At 51.6% G+C, this 24,974-nt stretch overlaps 1 protein-coding gene across 1 annotated transcript in view; it reads left to right on the top strand.

The window, feature by feature from the left end:
* Nucleotides 1-2,899: 2,899 nt before the first annotated feature.
* Nucleotides 2,900-24,974, top strand: part of SLC7A5 (solute carrier family 7 member 5) — a 34,655-nt gene continuing 12,580 nt past the window's right edge. Inside the window, exons 1-4 of the mRNA XM_063410714.1 lie at nt 2,900-3,955; nt 14,626-14,751; nt 23,431-23,536; nt 23,909-23,953. Coding sequence (XP_063266784.1) covers nt 3,373-3,955; nt 14,626-14,751; nt 23,431-23,536; nt 23,909-23,953 — 860 coding nt within the window. The 5' untranslated portion in view covers nt 2,900-3,372. The remainder of the gene's footprint in view (nt 3,956-14,625; nt 14,752-23,430; nt 23,537-23,908; nt 23,954-24,974) is intronic.

The following is a 24,974-nucleotide window of genomic DNA, read 5'->3' as shown; positions in this document are numbered from 1 at the left end:
TGCCTGTATCTCGTTGTGTAATTGAGCTTTCCAAGTTAAAAAATAATCAGATTTCCTGTCAAAAAAAAATTTGAATTCCTCTTTGGGAATGCCCCAGTTCATTAGGAGCAGAGTCTGCTCAGCTGTCAGATGTTCTGTGATGGTTCCAAGCTCTGAAAGACTCTGCTGAGCTGTGTTAGAGTGAAAGCACAATGAGCTCTGTGTGCTGCTGGAGGGGATCTCATGGCTGATCCCATCCAGGCAGATGCCACAGGCCATGTCCAGCAGCATTCCAGGCTCTCAGGAGCTTCCCTGAATTCCTTCACTGGGCACTGCCCCTTAAACTGGAACTGTCAGCTGAGCTCTGTCCTCTCACTGACTTGGTAAAGCTGAGCCTGGAGCTCGGGGTGTCACCCAGCTGGTGCTTGGGGCTACAAAAATCCTATCAAATAACCCTAAAAACCCCTTTAAATAAATTACTGATACTAATTAAAAGTTGATCTACGAGAGTGGGTTTAGATTAGACATTGGGAAGGAATTGATCCCTGTGGGGGTAGCAGCTCCTGGCACAGGTTGTCCAGAGAAGCTGTGGCTGCCCCTGGATCCCTGGAATGTCCAAGGCCAGGCTGGATGGGGCTTGGAGCAGCCTGGGACAGTGGAAGGTGTCAGGGTTGGAACTGGATGAGCTTTAATGTCCCTTCACCCCAAACCATGGCAGGATTCTATGAACATTGTGTGAAATAAGTGTTCATTTCTCTGTCTCACAGCAGAGCCGCCCTTGGAGTCCAGCTGTCACACAGGTTTGGTTTAGCTGGATTAGTCCAAAGAAATTTCTTTTGATGGGAAAAACAGAGATTCCGTTCCTGGTTAAGGAATCCCCCTAAAATAATTGTAGGTAATGTTTCTAGAAGGTTCCCAACTGTGCTGGTGGGTGAGCAGCCCATTTTCTTCTGGAGAAAGAGTGGCTTGGGTTGGGAGTGAAGCCAGCTCTGCTCTTGTGACCTTTTAATGGTTCTAGAAGCTGCCACCACTTCCATTTACCCAGGAAAAGCAGCTCTGAGCTCTTTATCAGCACAGCTGAGGTGTTTGCTGAAGAAATGGGGGATTTGCTGCCAGTCAGAGTGGCTGGATCAAGGCAGCTTTTCCAAAGACCTGCTTCAAAACATCCCCATCCTCCTCACAAATGGTCCATTTGCTCCTGCTCCTGCTCATTGTTTGTCCTTCTGACAAATCATTCCTTCCCTCCTCCTTTTTGATGTGCCAAACTCTGAGTGTTAGCACATGGAGAACTGATTGGATAATCAAATAGTCTTCAAAGATCCTGCGGAATAACTTGGGGGCCTGAGGAGAGGTAATGCTCACGGCGGGCTGATAACAACACTCGGCATTTGCCGAGTGCTTTGAAGATATGGAACACTCTGGGAACACACCCCAATGCCAGGCTGGTGTTTTCTCAGGAATACAAATGGAAAAACAGTTGCAGAATGAACTCCCATGGGTTAATTTGCAAAAGAGTCAAGCAGGAGGCTGCCTCAGAAACCCCTGGAGCCTGGGGTTTCCAGGTTCTCAGCTGTGATCCAGGAAGAAATTCCCTTTTGGAAGAATTAGAACAGGACAACTCTGTCCTGTTCTTGTGAGAACCCGTGGAAATGTCTGTGTGGGTTCATATCAGGTGTAAAATGCCCATGGAGGGATTTTGGGGCCAGGAATTGGACCTGATCCTGTGGGTCCCTTCCAGCTCAGGGGATCCTGGTTCTGGGTCATTATTGGCCTTGAGGAGCTTGGCCTGGAGCACTGGAGTAAATCCCTCAATAAATTATTTTATTCCCCCAAATATATAATTGAGTTTGAGTATTCATCTGCAAACACCTGAAGCAAATACTTCATTTCAATCCCAATCCTGTAACAAGGCTGGCACAGGGATAATCCCATGTGTTGTAACTATCTGGTTCTTTTCCTGATTTCATGGTCCTGGGATAAATCACGAAATGCAGTAACAAAAATGGCCTGTAATGGTAAACTGGTAAAAAAAGGCATTTGGGGTTACAGAAAACCTGTGATAAATGTTTTGTTTTTAATTAACTGCCAGAGTCTTTTCAGTCTCTTCAGGATGCCATTTCTCCTTGAAAACTGGAGGAACGTGCTTAGTGCCAAGGTAATTTCTGTCTTTGCTCTCCTCCAGAATTTGGATGTTTACCTAAAGTCAGCAGCAGATTTTTGAGCCCCTGAGCAGCCACTAGATGTCAGGTTTGGATTAGTGCTCCCAGGATCGGGCTGGTTGGGATTCTGGAATGGCTGGAAGTGGTGGTGATGGAAATGAAATGTAACTGAAATGTTCCCTTTTCCCCTAGAGTGTCGATCTCACGTTTCCCTGGAGTTCTCTTCGAGAAAACCTTCCAGCCCTCCTCCTGCCTGTCTGAGCCGTGCAGAGGGTGCTCCAGCAGGGTGAACCAGCAGTGGGGTTTGTCCTTGGGCAGCGCTGGCTCCTCACAGGTACCACTTCCACCCTCGGAGGGAAGGGTTGGAATCAGAGCTGCCAGGCTGGAGCCTCCGAGCTCCTCTCCTCCCACCAGGGCAAGAGGGAATCTGAATTTGCTGAAGGATTGTCTGCTTGGGCGTTATTGTATCCCAGTGATTCTGCTTGCATTCAGAACCTCTGCCTTCAGTGAGGCAGGCGTTGCCTTTTTTGCCTGCACGACTGCCAGATGGGTGAATTATTTTATATTTAAGCTTTGCAAACAAGCGTTTTTGGTGACTTTGCCGTCTGTCAGATTTGAGATTGGTGAATCCTTTCTTTTTCAGACGAGCCCTTTTGGCGGTTTTGGTGTCTGGCAGGAGGGGCTGATTCCCGCAGCGCCTCCGCAGAGGTGCAGGTGATGCAGCACGGGGGCCTTGCCCTGTGCTTGTGAACTGGGATGGGAGAACAGGGCAGGACGGGGCTGGGGGGAGCTGGGACAGGCAGGACCCGCAGCTGGGGACACACACAGGGCTCCGTGCTCCTTCACAGGAACGCGCACAGCACACGGCCCTTCCCTGCACGAACACAGCGCCCATGCGGGAGGAGAGGGGCCGCTCACAGCCCCTCCTGCGGGCAGCGAGCAGCGCAGGGGCAGCGCTGTGCGGTGCCACTCGCCTCCTTTTGTCCCCTTTTGGGGCTCGGCGACAATCGGAGGTGCCCGCGCTGGCAGCGATGCGGGGCCCGGCGGGCACCCAGCGCCCACCGCGCAAGCCGGCGGCGCTGCAGCATCTCTGGCTGCTCCTGCCCTCCTCCTGCCGCTCTCCTCCTCGTCCCTCCTTCCCCCGGAAAGCAGCCCGGCCCACCGCCGCCGGAACAAAAGGGGCGGCCGAAGGTGGCGGCGCGGCCGCGCCCGCTGCTCCCGCCGCTCCGCCACCATGTCCGCCAGCGGCGGCAGCTCCCCCGGCAATGCCGTGAAGAAGCGGAGCCCCGCCGGCTCGGCCGCCTCGCTGGCGCAGGAGGACGAGAAGCAGGCGATGGAGAAGATGCTGGAAGGAGCGCAGGAGAACGGCTGTGCCCGCTCGCCCTCGCCATGCGGCTCGGCGGAGGGGGTGACCCTGCAGCGGAACATCACCCTGCTCAACGGCGTGGCCATCATCGTGGGCACCATCATCGGCTCCGGCATCTTCGTCACCCCCACGGGCGTGCTGAGAGAGGCCGGCTCGCCGGGGCTGTCGCTCGTGGTGTGGGCCGTGTGCGGAGCCTTCTCCATCGTGGGCGCGCTGTGCTACGCCGAGCTCGGCACCACCATCACCAAGTCCGGCGGGGACTACGCCTACATGCTGGAGGTGTACGGCTCCCTGCCCGCCTTCCTCAAGCTCTGGATAGAGCTGCTCATCATCCGGCCCTCCTCGCAGTACATCGTGGCTCTGGTGTTCGCCACCTACCTGCTCAAGCCCATCTTCCCCACCTGCCCCGTGCCCGACGAGGCTGCCAAGCTGGTGGCCTGTCTGTGTGTCCGTGAGTAGCCGCTCGTGCTTGCAGCTGGCAGGCGGGAGGGTGAGATGGGATTTTGGGAAAGGTTTCCTCCCTGGGAAGGTGGGGTGGACCCTAAGCACAGGCTCAGAGAAGCTGTGGCTGGATCCCTGCAAGTGTCCAGGTTGGAGCATCCTGCTCCAGTGGGAAGTATCCCTGCCCATGGGACGGGATGAGCTTTAAATTCCCTTCCTACCCAAGTCATTCCATGACCCTCTGCAGGTCCCGCTGTCCTGCTCCACGTGGTTCCTCACTCACCATCACCTTCCCCAAAAGATCTGCACCATCTCTCCTGTTCTACACTGGCTGCATCCTGAGGGAATTTTTTTGGCTACTTTGTATAGCCACAGCAAAAAATGTGGCCCCACCCGTAATAAATTGAGCACTAAATTCCCCAAATGCCAGCTGTGGGCTAGTGAGCTTCTCTGATTCCCGAGCAGCGTGTGATAAACGCAGCGTGCATTTTTCCGGGGAGCTGGAATGGGATTTCTTGTGCTCTCCCCCAGGGAGAAATCGCCGGGCAGGGTGAGATCCCCTCGTCCCCAGGCTCTGCAGGGCGGGGATGGACGTTCATGTGCGGCTTTGGGTGAAGATAAGAATTGTCTGTCACCAACAACTGGTGCTGAACGCGGCCCTGAGCTGCTTTCAGCACCAGCTGTGAGAGGAGATATTTCCCGGCCGTGTGTGCGCTGACACCGTGCTCAAAACCTGCTTTTGTGGGGTTTCTTTTTGCCAGCAAACATTCTGTCTGTGGGGCGGTGCCTTGCACAGAGGTTCGGGCACGGTGGGATGAATTCGGGGCCAGTGATGCCAGCCTGGGCACACAGAGCCCTGCTAGGGCACACAGATCTCTCCTGATGCACTTTTTATCACCTCTCTGCTATTTTGGGGTCTGCAGTTTTGCCATTCAAATCCTATTTTCTGTTCCTCTGGTGACTGCAAAGTCACCCCATCTGAATTCCCAATCCTTTAAATACAGGAACATGTCCTGCCTCTCCCCTCCTCATTTTCCATTCAATCAGTTCTGCTCTACGGGAATTAATGCCTTTATAAAGATATTTATTGGGAGAAGATATAATTTTTGTGAGGCCTTTATAAATCATTTATCCATGTACAAAATCACAGCCAGGTGATCTGTATATTGCATTTTGAGTGAGGAGGAGGAAGCTGCTCGCTGGTGCTGCCCTTTCCCAGGGGATTGTGTGGGATTCCTTTCCCCTCCGAGGATCTCAGGAATCCCAAAGCTGCAGCACACGGTCATTATGGGAAGATATATTGGCTGGAGGTGTCTCATAGCCAGCCTGACCCGGGCTTTGGGAGGTAAATTAAATGGCTAATTATAGGATTGATAACAGCCAGGGCAGTGGGTTGTGCTTTCTTCAGGCAAGGATGAAACTCCTGCATCCACAGCTGAATTTTTAGGAATATAAAAGTAGCTGGGCATGCATGTGGATTTCCATCCAAGTTTTTTTACAGCTTGGAGGGTGTTTATTAGGGAAATTTAATCATTTAACTAAGAAAGCTGTAACGTTGTCAGGGGACAGTCCTGCTGGTGGGTGTCTGGCCTTTTGGAAATTTGATTTTCGAGCTTTGCTGCCAGTCTGTGCTGTGGTTTCCTCAGGGACTCAGGAGAGGGGCCTGGATGCACGTGGCATTTGTGTTCCTTGCTGAAAATCCAAGGAATTAGGGTATAATTTAAGGTTTTCCTGCTGCCTCAGGGTAAAGTTTTGCTGTGCAAGCACAGATTGAAGCTGGCAAAGCCTTTGAGAACGTGTTTCTAACCTTAAGTGACTTTTCATCTTCGGGATTTTTCCCAAACCGGGTCTCTGTTCCCATTTTATTGATCCAAGCCCCCAGTGCAGGTTAAACGGACCTGCCCATGCTGGGATCTGTTCACTGCTGGGGATTTGCAGCAAATGAAACTCCCTGAAGCCAGCTCTCATTCTCTGCTCCAAGAACAGTCTCCAGCCTTCCTTTGGTAGCAATTAGGATTCCCCTGCAGCAGAATTTGTTCCTGAACCTTTATCCTGAAATGCCAAGGGAAGGGTTTGGAGTTCTCCAAATCACATCCCCATGTGTTTCTCCTTTAAACTCTGCTCCCCCTTGCACCGCTGGCTCTTGGTTTGTTTATGCTTTGGGTTGAATTTGGGGTTGTCTCCTTTGCTCCAGGAGGTTTTGTTCATCCTGCAGCGCCTTCAGCAAGGCAGCTTTCGGGAACTTTGATTTGTGGAACTTTGATTTTTGGAATCAGCTTTTCATCTCCCTGGTGCCAAAACCACACCGTGACCCTGGAACAATAAATGGAGTAAATCTGCTCCAAGGGCACAGGGAGCCACACAACGCTTGTGGGGACTCACAAACAGCTTTGTTCAAACAGAAACTGCCCAGAGAGAGACGTTTCATTCTTTTCTAAAGCTCTAGAGTAGAAAAAATGACCTATTTGTGCATAGGCTGTAGCACATACATGAACAAATTACCTCAAAACGGGGGAGAGCAGCTTGGGAAGCAGCAGAGGAATTTGGGACCTGAGGCTGGAGTACAGGAGCCAAAATCCAGCCTTGCAGAACAGTCCCATCTCTATTCCTTGCAAAGTTTGTATCTCCACTCAAAATGCACTTGGCTGCACAGTTTGTAGTAAGAGGAGGAATAACTAAAGTTGTTTCCACTTCGCTGCTGTTGAACAGTTGAATAAATCCTGTATTCTTCAGTATTTGCCACCACGAACTTCAGAAAGTGAATTAATGCATTGAGAGAAGCTAAATCACAGGCTTGAGTGAAAGGAAAAAAGGGCTGGAAGAGGGAGTTTTTTCCTCTGGAAGGCGCTGAGGAAAACAAAGTGGGTGGTAAGGAGAATTTACCTGCTAATGGGTATTTTCTGCCCTGCAGATTGTAATCTACACACAGTTGGTATGCAGGGCTTCTTTCATGGGCACGGGAGTGCCCGTGCTGTTTGCCAAATAAAAGCTGGGGCTCCACCCCAGGGAAGGCTTCCTGGAGCACCAGGGGTCAGCCTGTTCATCCTTAGCTTGCCTCATTTCACCTTCCCCAAAAATTTGGCTGAAGACTTTCCAGGCTGCAGGTTCCTTGGGCGATTCAGAAACTGGAGCATCTCTTTTATCTGTGAGATTGGATGGTTGGTACTTCAAAACTGATAACACAAAATCCATCCGAGTGTTTGGTACCCAGAAATTGGAAGTTCGGGAAACAGAGTTTGTGCATTTGTGTGAAAACCCAGGAGTAATTTCAGTTCTCTGACTTCTCATCTAAACCAGTTTTACCCCTTCTGTAGCGGGTGGAGGGACAGTTATTAGGTCCTGAATTTGCATATTTGATGACCACATTACAATGTCAGTATTGGACATGGCAAAGAATTAAACCTTGGATCCTGTGCTCTGTCTCAGGTGTGAGGGGCTCAGGTTTTCTTTCCATCCTGCTGCCACTTGTGTGAACATTTCTTCAATTCAAACTGATAAATCCTAACAAAAAATCAGTAAAAATCACCAATACACCCTGTGTGTTCCCGAGAGGGCTCAGGGATGGAAAATGTTCAGTTGATTTATTAAAGATGCTGTGGATATTCCTCATTTCCTGCTGTTAATTTGCAGATTTCCTGCTTGTACAGAGACACCTTCCCAGGTCTGGGTTGTGGTGCAGTAAATTAATTCCCTGTGGATCAGGAAATGAAGCTGCTCCCAGCCCTGAGCTGGTTCCTGATGTTCTACAAGTGCCTGAGCTGTTCATCCCACACATCCTCACACCCTGAGTGCCACACACAGCTTCTTCTAGAATTCCCTAATTTCCTGACAATAAAATCACAGTGGAAAAGTGGGATTGGATAATCCTTGTGGGTCCTGTTCAGCTCAGGATATTCTGCTGTTATAATTTTGTTCTTGCTCTTCAGTGTCACATCAGCAGTCTGACAGTTTGCTTCTGAATTGGTGTCTCACTTGTTAATTAGATATGCAAATCTGGCACTAATAACCCCAGCACAGCAGTATCAAAGCCAGGGAATTTTAATCTTCCTCTACATTTATTTAAACTTCCTTCACCACTTCTGAACTGTGCTGTTCTGCAGGGATGGATTTCCAGGGAATGCTGATGAATTCCTCATTTGTCTCTTGTTTCCAGCAGGCAGAGTGTGACAGGGGGAGCAGAAACCAGGACAGACTGAGGCAGGTCTGGGAGCTCCTGTCCTGGGGAGGTGCCTGAACACTCCTGAGAGGAGCCTGGGAGTCAGGGCAGGAGAAAGAATCCAAGGGTGGCTGCAGAGTTTTCCAGCAGGGAATATCCAGTGTCAGCATTCCACCCAGAAACCACAGATTCTGTGGGAAGCAGCAATGTCTTTATTTGACATCAAAGTTTTGCTTCCAACCTGCCAAGCTCAGTTCTTTGTCCAGGTGTGTGGATTTTCACCTCCCCAGGTATTAACTGGTGAAAAGCAAACACAGAACACACCCAGGGCCTGTCTGCCTGACGTGGGTTCATTCTGCAGCATTGCTGCTTTTAATTAATCAGCCACGACAAGCTGGGTGTGAAGCTTTGAAGATTTATTTTTCCTCCTCCAGAAAGGTGGATTAAGGGACTAAAGCTCCATCAGCAAATTGCCCTTGTTGGAGTGGAGTGGAGGGAAGGGGTCTGTGGAATCCCTGCTGGATGGCTGGGGTTGCTTTTTTAATCTGTGTTTAATTAGAGCAACGTTAATGAAAACAGGCTCTGACACTCACAGGCCTCTCCAGAAATCAATGAGGGCTTGGAGGGCTCTTGAAACACTCAGGGAGCAGCCAGTGCCATTCCAGCACCCCTCTCCTGGCTCCCACAACAATATTCCCATTAAATGTTACTGTGTTTGAATGATTTATGCTATCACTGAGATAATACAGAGCCTTTCTCCCCCAGCATGGACAAATTGGGAAGGTTTTTGTGGAAAAGCCCTCCAGGGTCAGCCTCATTCAAAGCAGCAGCACTTGTTTTGAGTATTCCAAGAGTTTCACAGTCCCAGGGGCAGAGGTGGCCAGGAGGTCCAATCCAAGGGATGGGAAATTCAGTTTTTCCAGCCAGGATGCAGAGCTGAGCTCTGTGCACATAAAATTCCAGCAAGTGCTGCTCCTGTTGGGGAGATGCTTCTGTGAGGTGAGCATGGAGTCAGTTTGGGATGATTAATTTGCTGGGAATGGGAGAAATAGGGAGAAAGAGCTTTTCCATCTCCTTTCTCTCTCTATTTTGTTTGTCCTCCTGTGGTAAAATTGTTGTGTCATGTCCTCTGGAAACCTTGGCAGTAAATCACAACCTTCTTCCTAAGGAGCCAAAATAGCAACTCCTGCCTCTAGGTAGGAGCAGCCTCTCCCAGCACTGAGGAATTCTTTGGAGTTTTCCTGTGTCAGTGTCCCACTGTTATTATGGGATGTTGGTACCACAGGGACAGGGGTGTTGACCTGTTCAGGCTGTCTGGGGGTGTTTTTTGGGAAACCCAGAGCTCCTGGCCTCAGGGTGGATTTGGAGATGATCCCCTTTTTAAACTCCTTGGTAGGGCAAGTTTGCCTTCTCCTCTGTTGATGTACCCGTTCCCTGACTGCTGTTTTGGGAAGAGGAGTAAAAAGGGAACTGGGAAGCGTTGCCAGGGATGTTGATTATTATAAGTAGATTTTAATATAGACACGTTTGCTCTGGGCCAAGAGCTTTCCAACAGCCTCTTGTGCCCCCAGGCCTTTCCCTTTCCTGGACTGATCGCCCTGGGTGTTAAATTTCTCCAGGGATTTGTCCTTGCAGAAATATCTGCAAAGTTTTTCCCTTTGCTTTTTCCCTTCTCCACCTTGCAGAGCACAGAAATCTTCAGTCAATACCTGTCAAGATGAAATATCCCAAAGCATTTTCTGCCTGTGACCTTGCCTGTCTCATGTTGGAATGTGCAGTTGGAAACAGTCACCACAGATTTTTGGGGGACACTGTGGCATCCCAGCCACTGGAATATGAAATCAGTGGGGTGTTTTTGGTGAATCAGTTGGTAAATTGATTTTCCCATGGGTTTAATCCACTCTAACCAGTATAACTTAATTTTTTTCTTTGTTCTGTGTGGATTAGCTCTGTTTTCCAACCTTTGGTGGGCTTAGGCAGCAATTCCCAAAAGCCATGGAGTGTTCTGTGCCTGCTCCCTGTGCCACCCCTGGGATTTGTTCCTTGGTCCCACAGGCTCAGCTCATCCTGTGTCTGCCTGAAACCTCCTTTCACCAGGGCTGGAGGAGAGAAAACTGCTGCAGTGTCACCTGCACCTCATGGAGGGGGAAAGGAGCAACCTTTGCTGTGGGATGGGGAAGGGAAAGGAGTTGGATCTGTTCTTGGAGCAATTGGGAGGGAGAAACAACATCACCCAGTGGCAGATGGAATAGGGAGCATCAAGGGCCTGGCACTTTGGAATTGTGAGTTACAGACAGAGTCATGCATGACAGAGCAGCTCCTCGGCCTTGTTTTCCTGGCAGGAAAGCTGATGGAGGGGATTTCCCTTCATTTTCCCTTCATTTTCCCTTCATTTTCCACAACTTCCCAACCTGCTGTGCTTTGTCACTGGGTCCTGTGATACCACAGACAGGAATCCCATGGGAATGAGGAGCAAGGCAATGAGTTCAGTCCCTTCAAGGCAGCTGCTTCCACACATTTATCCATGCTCAGGAGGTGTACGTGGGCTCACGCTGGCAGCACCACAGGTCAGGCCCAGGGAATGCCACAGGAGGTGAAATTAAGGACAAAAGGGACATTGTGCAAGTGTGTGTGACCCCACAGGCAGCACGAGTGCAGCTGTGCCAGTACCTCAGGAATTCATTCCTGTGCTCATTCCAGAATTTCACCTGCAAGCTCTGTGACCCCCAGCCAGTTCCGTGGGGCTGGAATTGCCTCTTTGTCCATCTCCTCTCCATTTTCCAGGGAAAGCTGCAGCCCTGCCTGTTTGACTCCTGCCAAGGCTGCTGCATCAGGAGTGGCAGGCCCAGGTTTAGCTGTGCTTGCTCTGGGCACAGCCTCAGCTCTGCCCCATCCTGCCCTTCCCCGGGCACACAGGGGGTGGACGTGTTGTTCCCTGGATGTGTTCTAGGTGGGATTGATCCATTTATCTGTCTGCTTTGCGGGTATTTTTCCCTGCTGTCCTCTAGGAATTGTGTCTGGGAAGGAGATTGGGAGGCAACTTCAAAGGAATACAGCCATAAAGTGAGAATTGTGGGGGTAAAGTCCTGGGTCTGGTGTTGGAATTATCAGTTTGTTCTTGTTCCTATCAGGAATGGGGAATCCCCTGGCTGTGCAGATGAGTGCCAGTGGAGCAGGTTCAGTGAGATGCCTGAAGCCAGCAGGGACTGCAGGACAGAGGAAATATTGAAGCCAGACCTGCTGGTGTGTTCAGAAACTGAAATTTCCCTTTGTGGTTTGAGTTGCCTTGGAATGAGGCTGGGCTGGAGCAGTCCCTGGAGGTGTGAAGGGATGAGCAGTGCCTGGAGAGCAAAAACCAGGATCTCTCCTTCCAAAGTGATGAGTAATAAATAACTCTAACTCGAGCTAGATTAGATGTAAGGGAAACTTTTGTTATTGTGAGGGTGATGGGGCCCTGGCACAGGTTCCCAGGGAAGCTGTGGCTGCCCCTGGATCCCTCAAGTGTCCAAGGCCAGGCTGGAATGGACTTGGAGCAACCTGGGATGGTGGAAGGTGTCCCTGCCCCTGAGATTGGTACAAGATGAGCTTTAATGTTCCTTCCCACCCAAACCAGTCTGGGATTCTATGAAAAGTCACCCCCTGTCCATCTGCCATCCCTTCAGCTTTCTAACACTTATTAGCCCAATTATGTGAAGCTTTGGAGAGGGGCTGCTGGCTCAGCCAGGCCGTGGCGCGTCAGGTCATGCTGAAATCCTTGTTCCTCGAATGATTCCTGAGCACGGCCCCCACGGGTCACTCCAAAGCTGTGCCTGGCTGCCTCTGGCAGGGGCTGGAGCCTTAGGAGAGCAGTGCAGGAATGAGGGCAGCACAGCCTGGTCTCTGTATCAGTGCCCTGATTTATGCTGGAGCTGTGCAGCTTTGCCGTGTTTTTCCTGGAGCGATTCAGCCGAGGTGAGGGAGCCCTGCCAGGAGGATCCCACTGCCCCTGCGTGGCTGGGATCAAAGCAAGCAAACTTGCTGCCCTAGGAAATCCCAGCCTCCTGACAAGCTCAGCAGCCACTGGAATTTCTCCTGGGGTTTTATGGAAAAGCTTTCATCCTGTTTGTTGTCTGTAGGATTCTTCCTGATGGGTGAGACTGGTGGATTCTTGGTCATTCCTATGTTGGAGGTATTGAAATGGAGTAAATCCAGTGTGCTCCTTTAGGAAAGTCAAATATTGCTGCAAAGTGGGAAAAGCAAAGCAAAGGGAGTGTGACTGGAAGGGTTCTGGCTGATGACCACGGCAGAAACTTCCAGCCCTGATTACTCTCTGATCCCAAAGTATTTTCTCATTTTTAGGGAGCCTGTTTATCTGGCACTGATGGGGTTTTTGGGCTGAACACGGACACTTGGACTGTGTAGGAAACTTTTGCCTTTTGTTTTCAAAACCACCCTCCAGGGGACTCCGTACAGAACCAGAGAAGGGAAAACAGCCCCTAAAAATCAGTGTTGAAGTGAGGGTGAAGCAGTAATTGACACAGACACAGAATGCCTAAATGGGGCAGGGAATGTCACTGTCACACCTCTCAGGGCTGTCCTCACCACGGCAGCAGCGTGGTTTTAGGTGTGTGAGCTCATCCTTTAAATATCCCTCTGTAAACAAGGGCAGATTTATTTTTAGCATAATGGCTGGTCAAAGGGAATCCTGGCTCCAGAGCTCGCTGCCCGTGAGGATTCACTGGAGGTGCCTTCAGTGGCTGGGTTTTGCTGGGTGACATTCCCTGTTTCCTTGTCCCCTGTAGCACTGTCAGGTCACTTGGTTAAGCTGTTTCCTCCTGGCTGCTGTCTGACCGTGTCTCTTTGCCATGTCCCCAGAGGCAGACGTGTCCCAGGTCCCTCTGTGGGGACAGAGCTGTGACCCCACAGGCACAGGGCTGCTCCAGGGGCTGGGAACCCTCAGGCCTGTCCCTGTCCCGTATGTCCTGGAGGGGCCTGGCACAGGGACAGTGGTGTGGCACATCTGTCACCACCATCACTCACGCCTGCTCCTGGCCTGAGCCCAGCTCGTGCTGTCCTGTGACCCCAGCACGGCTCTGCTTGCCCAAAACCAGCTCAGGGTCATTTCAGTCTCACCCACACTCCCCCAGGGCACGGCACAAAATCCATCTCCAGTCCCAGTTTGCTGCTGGCTGTCCCTGCTGTGGGATTGGATCGTGTGCTGCCCTCCCTGACACGTCCAGCCCTCACTGCTCCTCACTTCAGGCACTCTTGTGTTGGAATGGCAGCGGATCCTGGGGATGGGAGCGTGCAGGAGGGATCCAGTGATCCTGAAAGCCACCAGATCCTGGGACACGGGCACAGGCTGCCCCTGGATCCCTGGCAGTGCCCAAGGCCAGGTGGGACAGGGCTGGAGCAGCCTGGGATAGGGGAAGGGGCCATGGCAGGGGTGGGACTGGGTCTGTAAGACCCTCCCAACCCCAGCCACTCTGGGGTCGGATGCTCTGGGCTCTAAACTCCACCTCACAGCCTCAGGAGAGGGACTGGGATGTGAAAGAGCTTTTGTGTGAGGGCAGAGAGAGCTGGGAAAGGATCCTGCAGGGAAAAGCCTCCAATTCCAGGAGGAGCTTTGGGATCTGCTCCTCTCTGAGCTGCTCAGGGCTGGGGCTGGCAGGGGACAGCCAGGGGTCACTGGGCTGGAGGGAGGGCATCCAGCACGTGGGCATTGTCACCCTCAGTGTGACATTTGCCTGTGTCCATAACAAGCAGCAGGCTCTGGGGAGGGAGCAGGGCACCAAAATAGTCAATGATTTGTGAGGGCAGCAGAGCTTGGCCATTATTTGCTCTGCAGCAGGTGAAGCTCAGCCAGGAGCAGGGGCTTTAATCAAGGCCTGGTTCAGGCTGTGCCCTGCCTGGCAGGAAAGTCACACTGGCAGGATACAGAGGAGGATGGAGGGGGATATGGCAAAAAAAAAAATCAGGAATTAGGCCCCAGTAGTTGCATTAACCACAGGGCAATTTGTGGGCAGTGGGAGCTTCGCACTGCGGTGCTGAGGGGTGCACTCAGTCCTTTGATTTGCAAGCCCTCAGGAGTGTTTGAGCAGTGCCATTGCATGTCCCAAGGACCACAGGCATGATTCAGAGCACTTACTGCCAGAATAAAGCATGGAACTGAGAAGTGTGGGGCTGCAGAGCTCTCAGTGAATTTCTCTTCTGGGAAGAGGCTCTGGTTGGTTGTTTTAGCAAAATGGAATCACAGGATTGTTTGGGTTAGGAGGGACCTTGGAGAAACTCTCAGTCCATTTTCTGCCATGGACAGGGACATCTTCCACTATCCCAGGTTGCTCCAAATCCCATCCAACCTGGCCTTGGACACTTCCAGAGGATCCAGGGACAGCCACAGCTTCTCTGGACACCCTGTGCCAGATCCTCCCCACCCTCACAGAGAGGAATTCCTTCCATATATCCCACCTAGAGATTCCTTGTGATTTTTGGTGCATTTGGCGTGTCTCCCTGGGTGCTGATGTTGTCCCCGTGTGTCCCCTCAGTGCTGCTCACAGCTGTGAACTGCTACAGTGTCAAAGCTGCCACCCGTGTGCAGGACGCCTTTGCTGCGGCCAAGCTGCTGGCGCTGGCTCTCATCATCATCCTGGGCTTCGTGCAGCTGGGAAAAGGTGAGTTTTGTTCTTTTTTCTCCTTTGGGGGCTGTGCAGGTAAAGCAGGATGAGGGACAAAGCCCAGGACTCCAGCCCCAGGTGTTCCAGAGCTTAGAACCTCTCTGTTCTCTCAGGCGCTTGGGGGATGTTTCCAACTTTGCCAAGGGCTGAGGCTTTTGTATTTTATTTGTGGGATTTTATATTTTATATCACTGCCAGGCTCGATTTCATGCTTCTGAAACCACTTAAGGTCTTTGCCCGCTTACACAGAGACTGTGGCTTCTCCCTTTGGGATTGCAGGGAGTGAAAATGTTGGTGTTGCTGAAATCTCTTTGTAACGCGTGGCCTTTTGCTCACAGAGAATTATCTGCATGTGCAAACCGCTCCCAGTCATCTTAATCCTTCCACAAACTCCCCCTGCACATTTCCCTTCATGCTGTTCCAGGTGTGGAGTGGCTCAGGCCAGCTCTGGGTCACCCAGGGACACAGAGCCCACGAGGAGCAGAGAGATTGGAGCTCTCAGCTGGCATTGGCACCTGGAAAAGGAGATAAAAATGGGAGGATAAAGCAAATTTTCTGGTGGTTCTGCTGGTTTGCTTCATGCTCCCATAAAACCCTCTCAGAGCAGGGAAATTGGTTTGTTCCAAACCCATCTGAGTTTGTTCCAAACCTGATTAACTCACAGTTAAACCAAAGTGTGGCTTTTTTGTGCAAGTCTTGTGGGAATAAACATTTCTTGGGGAACAGTCCCGTCCTTATTTGCTAAAAGGGGATAAAATCTCCAGGGAATCATGTCCCTGCACTGGGGGTGTGCTTGTGAGTCTCTAATTCCTGTCTCAGCTCTGGGAGCCAGTGCTGTCTTTGCAGAATTTCTTGCTTTGTCAGAGGTTTTATTTTCTTCCAGCTCAGTGCAGACACTCAACAGGGACATTGTTTGAGGCTTATCACAAAATACACCTCCTCCCTCTGCCCAGCTCCCCAGCCTGCTCCGCTGAACTTTTTGATTCTCTCCCAGGAGGAAAAGGATAAGTCATGATAAATCTCTTTTAGTTAACATTTTACCCAGAAGATCTTTACAACTGGGCTTTGTTTGCAGGTAGAATCTTAATTTGCATCTTCAGAATGTGCTGTTCTTTTGGCTTTTTTGGGGAGGCTGAGCCACTTTCTGCCCTGCTTCCTCAGGTGGAAATCCATGAGATTCCCCTTGACTTCTGCCTGTAACCAAGAAGGGATTTCTTGTTACAATAAACCCCCCTTCCCCTCCTGAGTGCCAGGAACTCTTTTACTTCCTTTGAAGTTTGTTGCTGTTTCAGGTATTTGTGGCCATGCAAACCTTGCAGGGCAGAGAATTCCATGTGATTTATTTTCCTGCTGATCCCCCTGGCAGGGAGATCAGAAGCAATTCCTGGACAGTGACACCTGTAAGCAAAGAATTTTCTCCATCTGAGCACCAAACACTCAAACCAGAGTGGGATCCTCAGGATCCCAGCAGATCCTGGTTCACAGTTTGTCCCAGTCACACATTCCTGCTTGTCCAGAGTCCCACAGCTGGGATTCTGCCTGGGCTCCAACATGGATTTTATTAATCTCCTTAGGGAAGTTCCAAGCTCTCTGCTAAGTCCTTAAGAATGTTCAAGCTCCTTTCCTGTCCCTTCCTCAGCTCCCACTGCTGTTTGCACCTTGCTCCATTTTCCTTTCAATCATTCCAGGTGACTCCCTGCTTTTAGCAGGGATAGAACAAGAAATTGTCTTTCTTCTTCTTTTTTTTATTCAAGGAAAGCACAGAAATTCCTATTTGCAGTGACAATGGGAGAGCACTGCCCTGTCCTCCAGCTTTGTCCCACACAGAGCCACATTTCACACCCAGTGCCCATTCCAATGTTGATTTTTTTGGGCTTAGAGGACTCTTCCCACCAGCAGCTGAGTGAATCCATCCAGGCTGTTTTGGGGTGAGATCTGCACCCAGCTGGTTTGTCTGGGGCTGCTGGTTCAGGGGGAATGGGGTTGTGTATTCCCAGCATGTTCTGGACAATGAACTGGTTTTACTGGTTCCTGTCCCACTGCTGGTTTCTGTTCCCAGTATCCATAAACAGACCAGAGGAGCAACACCAATTTTTTGCTCAAATGTGGAAATTTCTGTGATTTCACAGAAATCTCTCTGCATTGACCTCCCACCTTCAGCTTTTGCCTTTTTCTCTTTTTCATCCTCTTTTTGGCTCTTTTCCTGATTTGCAGAAGGGCAGGAGTCTCTCAAGGACAAAAACTCTGTGGCAATTTTGCCCCACAGGAAAGAACATTTCCCTGTCAGCAGCTGTTTCCCATCACTCCTTCCCTGCCCTTTAAAGGAGGAGGATGGAAATTGGTTCCCAACTCAGCCTTTCAAGTGCTTGGAGGTTGACTCAGTGCAACTGAGCTGCTTGGGATGAAATCATTTTATTAATCCAAAAATGAAACTTCTAAAAGCCTTTGTGGGGCTTGAGATGTGTGGTTTGAAAAGTCCTGGATTTGGGTGTTGGTGTGTAAAACCTTGTGTATGACCCCCAGATTACAGCCTGGAAATAACAGGAAAAAAAAAGAATAAATTTAAATAAATAATAAATAACTTTTAAAAATAACTTATTATAGAAATAAATTATAGAAATATTTTACATAGAGAGGATCAGATTTTTCTCACTCCAGTATTACGAGATCAAGATTTATTTTGGTGCTCTTATTTTCTCAGCTCTCTCAACTTGCTTTCTGTCCAGCTGGGTATTTTTGGCCATATTCCTCAGCTGGGGAGTGGGATATCTGGGATCATGGAGAAGCTTTGGGCAGCAGGTTTGAGGGATATTTTTGCCCTGGATGTGACACAGAGATCTCTGCTTATGTACTCTCCATACCTGCACCTTAAAACCTTCCCTTAAAAACTATCTGAGGTATGAAATGGTCAAAAAATCTGGGTATTTCTTAAGGACACCCTCGTGCTTTTTACAGGTGAGGAAGTTCAGGAAAGGTTTTGATGTCAAAAAACTAGAAAAAACATATCACATGTTTTCCATCTATTTTTTTCCTATGGATGAGGCCTCAGGATTTCTGGAATGTTTCTTTGCCCTCAGGCAGCTGGAGCAGGGATACAGCTCCAGCCCTTGCTGTGATCTCTCACCAGGAGCTCAGCTTAAAAACCTGAAATTGGGCCTTTGGGACTTAGAGAAATAGAATTTAACACTGATTTTATTGAATTGCTTTTATTGGATTTATTGTCCCTTTATTTACTGTCCCTTTTCCTTTTCCTGGCTGTAAAATTCCTGGTGTGTGGTGCCTCCAGGAGCTGTTTGGTGGCAGCAGCATTTCTCCCTTGGGCTGTCAGGGATGCAGAGCTGCATCTGCCAGAGCAGCACGGGGTCAATTAAGGACAGAGCAGGCAGGTTTAACTCCAGAGCAGAGCTTAGGCTGGGCAGGAGGTCTGAGTTTAATTTGGGCTTTTCATTTTTTAATTTTTTTTGTAGAATCATGGAATAGTTTGGGTAGGAAGGGAACTCAAAACTCCTCCAGTGCCACCCTGCCATGGGCAGGGGCATCTTCCACTGTCCCAGAGTGCTCCAAGCCTGGGAGGAAAGGAAGAGAGAGTCAATTTTCCTTGCCTCTCTCTCAATCATGGGATTCTTCACCAAAAAAAAGGCAGGGGGAAGAAAGAAGTGGACTGGAAACAACCAAAATAACCCTCGGGGAGAAAGACAGAGGCCAAAGGGGCATTTTCTAGCAAAAGGGATTTGATAAATGAAAGCAGCACCCAGATGTCTCAACCCCACAGTGCCAGACGTTTTCTTGCACCTGGAGTACTAAAAATGGCATTTGAAGAGACAAACTCTGCCCACTGAAGGTCTGAATCTTCCTTCTGGTACTTTCAGAACCCTCCCAGCAGAGTTCAGGATTTCCAGCCACACTTTTAAACAGCTTTTACAAGCAGTACTGGGGTGGGGGTGGCAGAGCTGGCTGGGATTGTCCCCTGGGGCAGACCCTGCGTGTCCAGGGAAGCTGTGGCTGCCCCTGGATCCCTGGAAGTGTCCCAGGCCAGGCTGGACAGGGCTTGGAGGGACAGTGGAAGGTGTCCCTGCCCATGGCAGGGGTGGGATGGGATGAACACTGAGGTCCCTTCCCACTCAGACCATTCCAGGATTCCATGGTCAGCCAAGGCTCCTGGCCACAGCCGGGCACCCGAGGCTGGAGCCCGGAGCAGGGGACATTCCCCACCCATCCCACCCCTGACTGTCACCGAGGATCCTCCCTGGCAGCTGGAGCCAAATCCCACGGACAGGGAACATCCCCCCCTGAGGCACAGCAGGATTGCAGGGACAGCACTGCCACCTGTCCCCCGGCATCCCAAATGCCACCACCTGCAGGGACAGCGCTGCTGCCTGTCCCCCGGCATCCCAAATGCCACCACCTGCAGGGACAGCACTGCCACCTGTCCCTGTGGCACCCCAATGCCACCACCTGCAGGGACAGCACTGCCACCTGTCCCTGTGGCACCCCAAATGCCACCACCTGCAGGGACAGCACTGCCACCTGTCTCCCTGGCACCCCAAATGCCACCACCTGCAGGGACAGCACTGCTGCCTGTCCCCTGGCATCCCAAATGCCACCACCTGCAGGGACAGCACTGCTTCCTGTCCCCCTGGCACCCCAAATGCCACCACCTGCAGGGACAGCACTGCTGCCTGTCCCCCTGGCACCCCAAATGCCACCACCTGCAGGGACAGCACTGCTGCCTGTCCCCCTGGCACCCCAAATGCCACCACCTGCAGGGACAGCACTGCCGCCTGTCCCCCTGGCACCCCAAATGCCACCACCTGCAGGGACAGCACTGCCGCCTGTCCCCCTGGCACCCCAAATGCCACCACCTGCAGGGACAGCACTGCTGCCTGTCCCCTGGCACCCCAAATGCCACCACCTGCAGGGCTTTTCCAGCAGGGAGCTTTGCAGGGAGGCTCCTTCCTCATCCTCCCGTTCCCAGAGCGTGGCAGCAGGGACAGGGGAAGGGACAAGGAAGCAGGGACACCTGCCACACCCTGCCCCTCTAGAGTAAATCACAGCAGCCTCCTGCTGCAGATTAAGGTTTGACATCAGGTGTCAAACACTTCTTTTCTTCACTCGGTCCCCTGAATTCTCGCTGTTTTTCCCAGGAAATGCCTCAGCAGCCGAGGGCATCTCCTCCTTCGGGGTTCTGGGTACGGACACCCCGTGCTCAGGGCTCCCCTCTCTCCATGGCCGTGTTCTCTCTCCTCGCTGTTGGGGCAAGTTGAAAATATTTAATTATCCTGTAAGGAGAAGATTGCTGTGCTATTAAAACCAGACTAAACATGAGTGGGGAGCAAATGAACGTTTTTGAAGGAAGGGCCTGAACAGGCAGCGCCTCAGCCGGGCCCCTCCCGCCGCAGGCCCCGGCTGACCCGGCACAATTACCGCAGTCTTGGCAGCTGCAGGAGCAGCAAATGGGCTTTGTGTCACAGCTCGTTACCTTAATTTGGTTAATTGTAGAGCAGAGTGCGGTGGAACAGCCGGTTCAAACCAGGCTGGGGCTCTCCGGGGTGCCGGGCATGGGCAGGGCAGTGCCTGGAGCCCGGGATGAGCTCGGGATGCCCCAGGGCCGTGCTTGGCAGCCTCAGCTGCACATTTGTAATCCTCGATTCCATCCAAAGCGTGCAGATCCAAAAGCCTGGGGGCTGGAATTGTTGAGGCTTGAAGGATGGAGTGGCTGGGAGGTTTTTAGATGGTCCAGCTCTCCCCTCCTCCCTTGGCACACCCCGGTTTGGTTGACAAGGTGGGGTTGGATCAAAGGTCCAAATTAGGATCAAACCTAAAGAATTCCATGGGTTTTTAGCAGGGCTTGTTGAGGGCGTGAGGGGTAAATTGTTTTAAACTGGAAGCAGGCAAGTTTAGATCAGATACAAGGAAGAATTCTTTTGTGCTGAGGATGGTGAGGCATGGGCACTCCTCTGGTTATTTAATTGTGTCCTGACTTGTTGCTAGATCCGTTGTACCCTGGGGCTCAGAAATGGGAAATTTAACAACTCCCTGGGAGGTTTTGGAGCTCCAACTCTCGCAAAGGTGAGGTGGGAAGGGCAGTGAGATGTTGGCTGCCTCAGGAGAAGGAACATTTGGCCTGAGAGGGTTTTGCCTGTGACAGGCAGAAGGAGAATTTTGGAAGAGCTGTGGACAAGAAATGGAGTTCTGCTTGTGCTGCTCCCACATGGGAGCATCCTGCTGGTGCTGAAGGTGATGATCCACAGGTCAGGGTGGGAACATGGAGAGCCTGAAACCTTTGAGAAGAGATATCCTGAGGGGTGTTTGAAATGCTGGAGAGCCTCCTGCTCTCCCAGTCCATCCATGTGCTGTTGCAGTAGCTAATTACAGGCGCTGTGAACAAAATGTGTCTCTTATTCCCCTAACAAAAGGCCTGGAAAGAACCAGACTGGTAATTATTCAGGAAGGGCAGAAAATGAGGTGGGGAAAGCTGAGCCCGAGGGCTGCAGTGGAATGTGATCCCCTGCACACCCCTCCTGCTCAGCCCTTTGATTCACCTGGGCTAAATTGGGAATCTGTGCAGAACCTGCAAGGCAGGAATTGAGGTTAAACTCAGCCTTTTATCCATCCCTGCATTTCCTGGCTCTCCCGTTGCACTCAGATGTGCTTTGAAAAAGGATTGGTGCATTTTGCTGAGGAGGATCACGGACTCCAGGGCATCAAATACATCCAGCACATCCCAAGGGAGATGCAGGGAAGCCCTTCCTGGTGCAAGGGGCTGAGGTGACTCCAGCAGAGCAGCTGGGATTGGGATCTGGCAGGAGGAGCCCTGCACACCGTGAATTCCCACTCTGGATGGATTCCCAGGCTGTGGATGAGCTGCCGTGGGCCTGCAGCTCACCCCCACAGCATCCCCTGCAAATGAGGGGCTGCAGCCAGGGAGAGGCAGAGGATGCTGCTTCCCTGGGCAGCCTGGGCTGCAGAAAGCCCTTCCCATGCTGGGATAGGGAATGTCCTTCTTCCCTGGGCAGGCTGGGCTGCAGAGAGCCCTTCCCATGCTGGGATAGGGAATATCCTTCTTCCCTGGGCAGCCTGGGCTGCAGAGAGCCTCTCCCGTGCTGGGATAGGGAATATCCTTCTGCCCTGGGCAGCCTGGGCTGCAGAGAGCCTTTCCCATGCTGGGATAGGGAATATCCTTCTGCTCTGGGCAGCCTGGGCTGCAGAGAGCCCTTCCCATGCTGGGATAGGGAATATCCTTCTGCCCTGGGCAGCCTGGGCTGCAGAGAGCCCTTCCCATGCTGGGATAGGGAATATCCTTCTGCCCTGGGCAGCCTGGGCTGCAGAGAGCCCTTCCCATGCTGGGATAGGGAATATCCTTCTGCCCTGTCAGGATTCAGCAGGAGCAGGAGGGAGAAAGGAGAAGGGAGCAGTGCCCGGGGTGGAAAGGATCAGGACAGAGCTGGAGGGTCAGGGGAGGAGGAGGAAAGAGGAGATGGAGCTCTCTGCCCACACAGGGCAGCTCCAGGTCACTGGCAGAGGTTTGGAGCAGCCCCGTGAGTGGCAGATGCTCCAGGAGGCCGATGGTGCCTCCGGGAAGAATTCTCCTTTCCCAGCACTGGGAAGATGAGTGGGAGCTGTTCCAGGGCTGGTACATCCACCTTTGTCACCCAGCCTCTGCAGCAGTGGCACAGGGGAGGAAGAATTCCCAGAGTGAGGCAGGAAGAGGCCATCCAGAGGGAAAATGCCTGCTGGTGGAGCATCCCTGAGCTTTTCCAGCAGCACCTCCTGGGTGCCCTGTGCTGAGGGATGAAGGGTTAAGCTGCAGGCCCTGCTGACTGCCTTGTGATGCAGTTGCTGGGGTGATTAGGAGAGCTCTGTGCCCTAAGAGGAATCACATGGGCTCCCCCAGGGCTCCCCGGGTGCAGAGGTGCCCCTCTGGATCCCACCACATTCCCTGCACTCCATCTGGGAGCCTGGCTCTGCCATCCCTGTCCCACAGCCAGCCCCTGCATCAAAGACAGGGAACAAAACAACTACAGAGCATTTGAAAGTAAAATAAATAAACCTGGGGCTGCTCAGGGAGAGCTGGGTCCAGAGGCACAATCAAATCTTCTATTTCTGGCGTTTTCTTTCAAAAGCAGATCCACAACAGGAACTTTTGATCATCAGGCCCTAAAGAAGGTGACTTGTGATATCCAAAGCCCCAGAACCTAACTTCCCTCAATCAAAGGGATTGCCACAGGCCTCTGCTTTATCAGGTGGCTGGTGGGACGGGAGGAAATCCTGGGTTTCTGGGGGTTTGGGTGGGCTGGTGGAAGTGCAGGAAATCCTGGGGCTTTATCGAAGGCCAGCAGCCCCGAGTTGAGAGGACAATGTGACAATCTCTGTTTGCAAAGCATCTCCCAGCAGGAAGGTCCCCAGGATGTCCCTGGGACATCACCTTGGTGACAGCACGTCGCAGCGTGAGAAAGTTTGGAGGAGTCAGTCTTTGCTTGAGATGAGTTTTTGGGGTCATCATTTGGGGATGATCCCAGCTGGATCAATCCCTGGGAAACTGGAGGGAAAACGTGCCCGTGCTCAGCATAACCCAAAAAGCAGCAGGGTGATAATTAAGATAATTTAATCCCAGGTTTCTCTGGGGGCCTTTGGGGTTCCCAGCCCGTGGCAATGAGCAGGGTTTGTGTCCTGCAGGTGATGTGGAAAACCTGACCCCTGAGAAATCCTTTGAGGGCACCAACACGGGCGTGGGGAACATCGTGCTGGCTCTGTACAGCGGCCTCTTTGCCTATGGAGGATGGTAAGGCACAGCCCTCTCTCCCTCCACAATGCCCTTAATTCCAGTTCCAAACTGAAGCTCTGCAGGGCTCCTCTGTCGGTCCTTTTGCTGCTCAGTTTGCTGTGGGAACAGGCCACTTGTAGCCATCCTCATCATGGATTGATCTGGGTTGGGAGGGACCTTTGAGATCATCCCATGGGCAGGGACACCTCCCATGATCCCGGGTGCTCCAGGCCCTGTCCAGCCTGGCCTTGGACATCAGCCATGCCAAGTTTTCCCATGGGATCAGTGCCTGTGCCCCTCCTGGACTGCCTGTGCGGATGAGTTAAACTGGAGGGTTTCATTTGTGCCATGGACTAACCAGAATTAACCCCTGTCCTTTTGAAATTGCAGGAATTACTTGAATTTTGTCACAGAAGAGATGATCAATCCCTACAGGTAGGTGTGAGTCCTGGCATGACTTCCCTGGGGGCAAAGCTGCTGTTTTGGGGAAGCCCATTGTGTGTTTTGGAGGAGATATTGAAAAAACAATTTTTTTAATCTTAAAAAGAGAAAACAAAATGAATTTATGACCTTGTACCTGCCTGGAATCAGGGAAAAGGAACAATAATCCCTGCAGGAGCAGGGCTGTTGTTTTCCCTGCTCTCCCGTGCCGTGTTATCAGCACCGGGAGAAATCTCTGCTTCCTTAGCCTGACACCTCTGTTGAGTTATGGGCCAGGAAAGAGCACTCAGGGCTTTATTTCTGCCCTGGTTCCACTCCCACTCAGCATTTCTGCTGCTCTCCGTGTGTTTGTGCTGCTGTCCATGTGTTTGTCCCGTGCTCTTCCCATCCTGTTGAGCAAGAGCTGCTTCCTGCTCTGCCCGTGCCTCTCGGGGTTATTTGGGGCCCTCAGCAGAGCAGGGCAGTGCTGAGAAATCCCTTCTGCTCCTGGGAGCTGAGGCTTGGGGCACTTGTGCAAGAGTCCCTCCTGGCTGACCCTGGGGTGCTTTGTTCCTGCTGGGAAGCACAGGGCTGGATCCGTCCCCTCCCAGAGAAACAGCAAAAGTGGAGCTGAATTTTGCAATTATTTTCATGTCTGCTGGATGCAGTCGTGGTATTTGACTCTGCTCCTGCAGCTTGGAGCAATTAGAGTGGCACCAAGCAGGGTTTGCTTTTGCACTTTCCCTTCACAAATGAAGTTAAACTGTTGGGAAAGGCAAACTTGTATCAACACGGACCCACTTAGGCTGTGCCTGACCTCCTTTTGAGTTCCCTCAGCCCAGACAGCTGAGTTCACGTAGAGCCTAAAACTGCCCAGTGCATCCCAGAGATTCCCATCTCCTCCAGGAATCCCCCCAGCACAAGGGAGCTCCTTTGCCCAGAGAGAATCCTGGTGCCACTGGGTATTTTTAATTAATTACCTTTGTGGTGATCTTGGATTCCTCCTTGCCCAGGCAGCCAGGGCCTCTCCATGCAA

This window comes from Prinia subflava, chromosome 13 (assembly GCF_021018805.1).
Source record: "Prinia subflava isolate CZ2003 ecotype Zambia chromosome 13, Cam_Psub_1.2, whole genome shotgun sequence".
Taxonomy (NCBI): Eukaryota; Metazoa; Chordata; class Aves; order Passeriformes; family Cisticolidae; genus Prinia; species Prinia subflava.
Note: the sequence above shows the minus strand (reverse complement) of the source record. Positions and strands in the feature narration are given on the sequence as shown.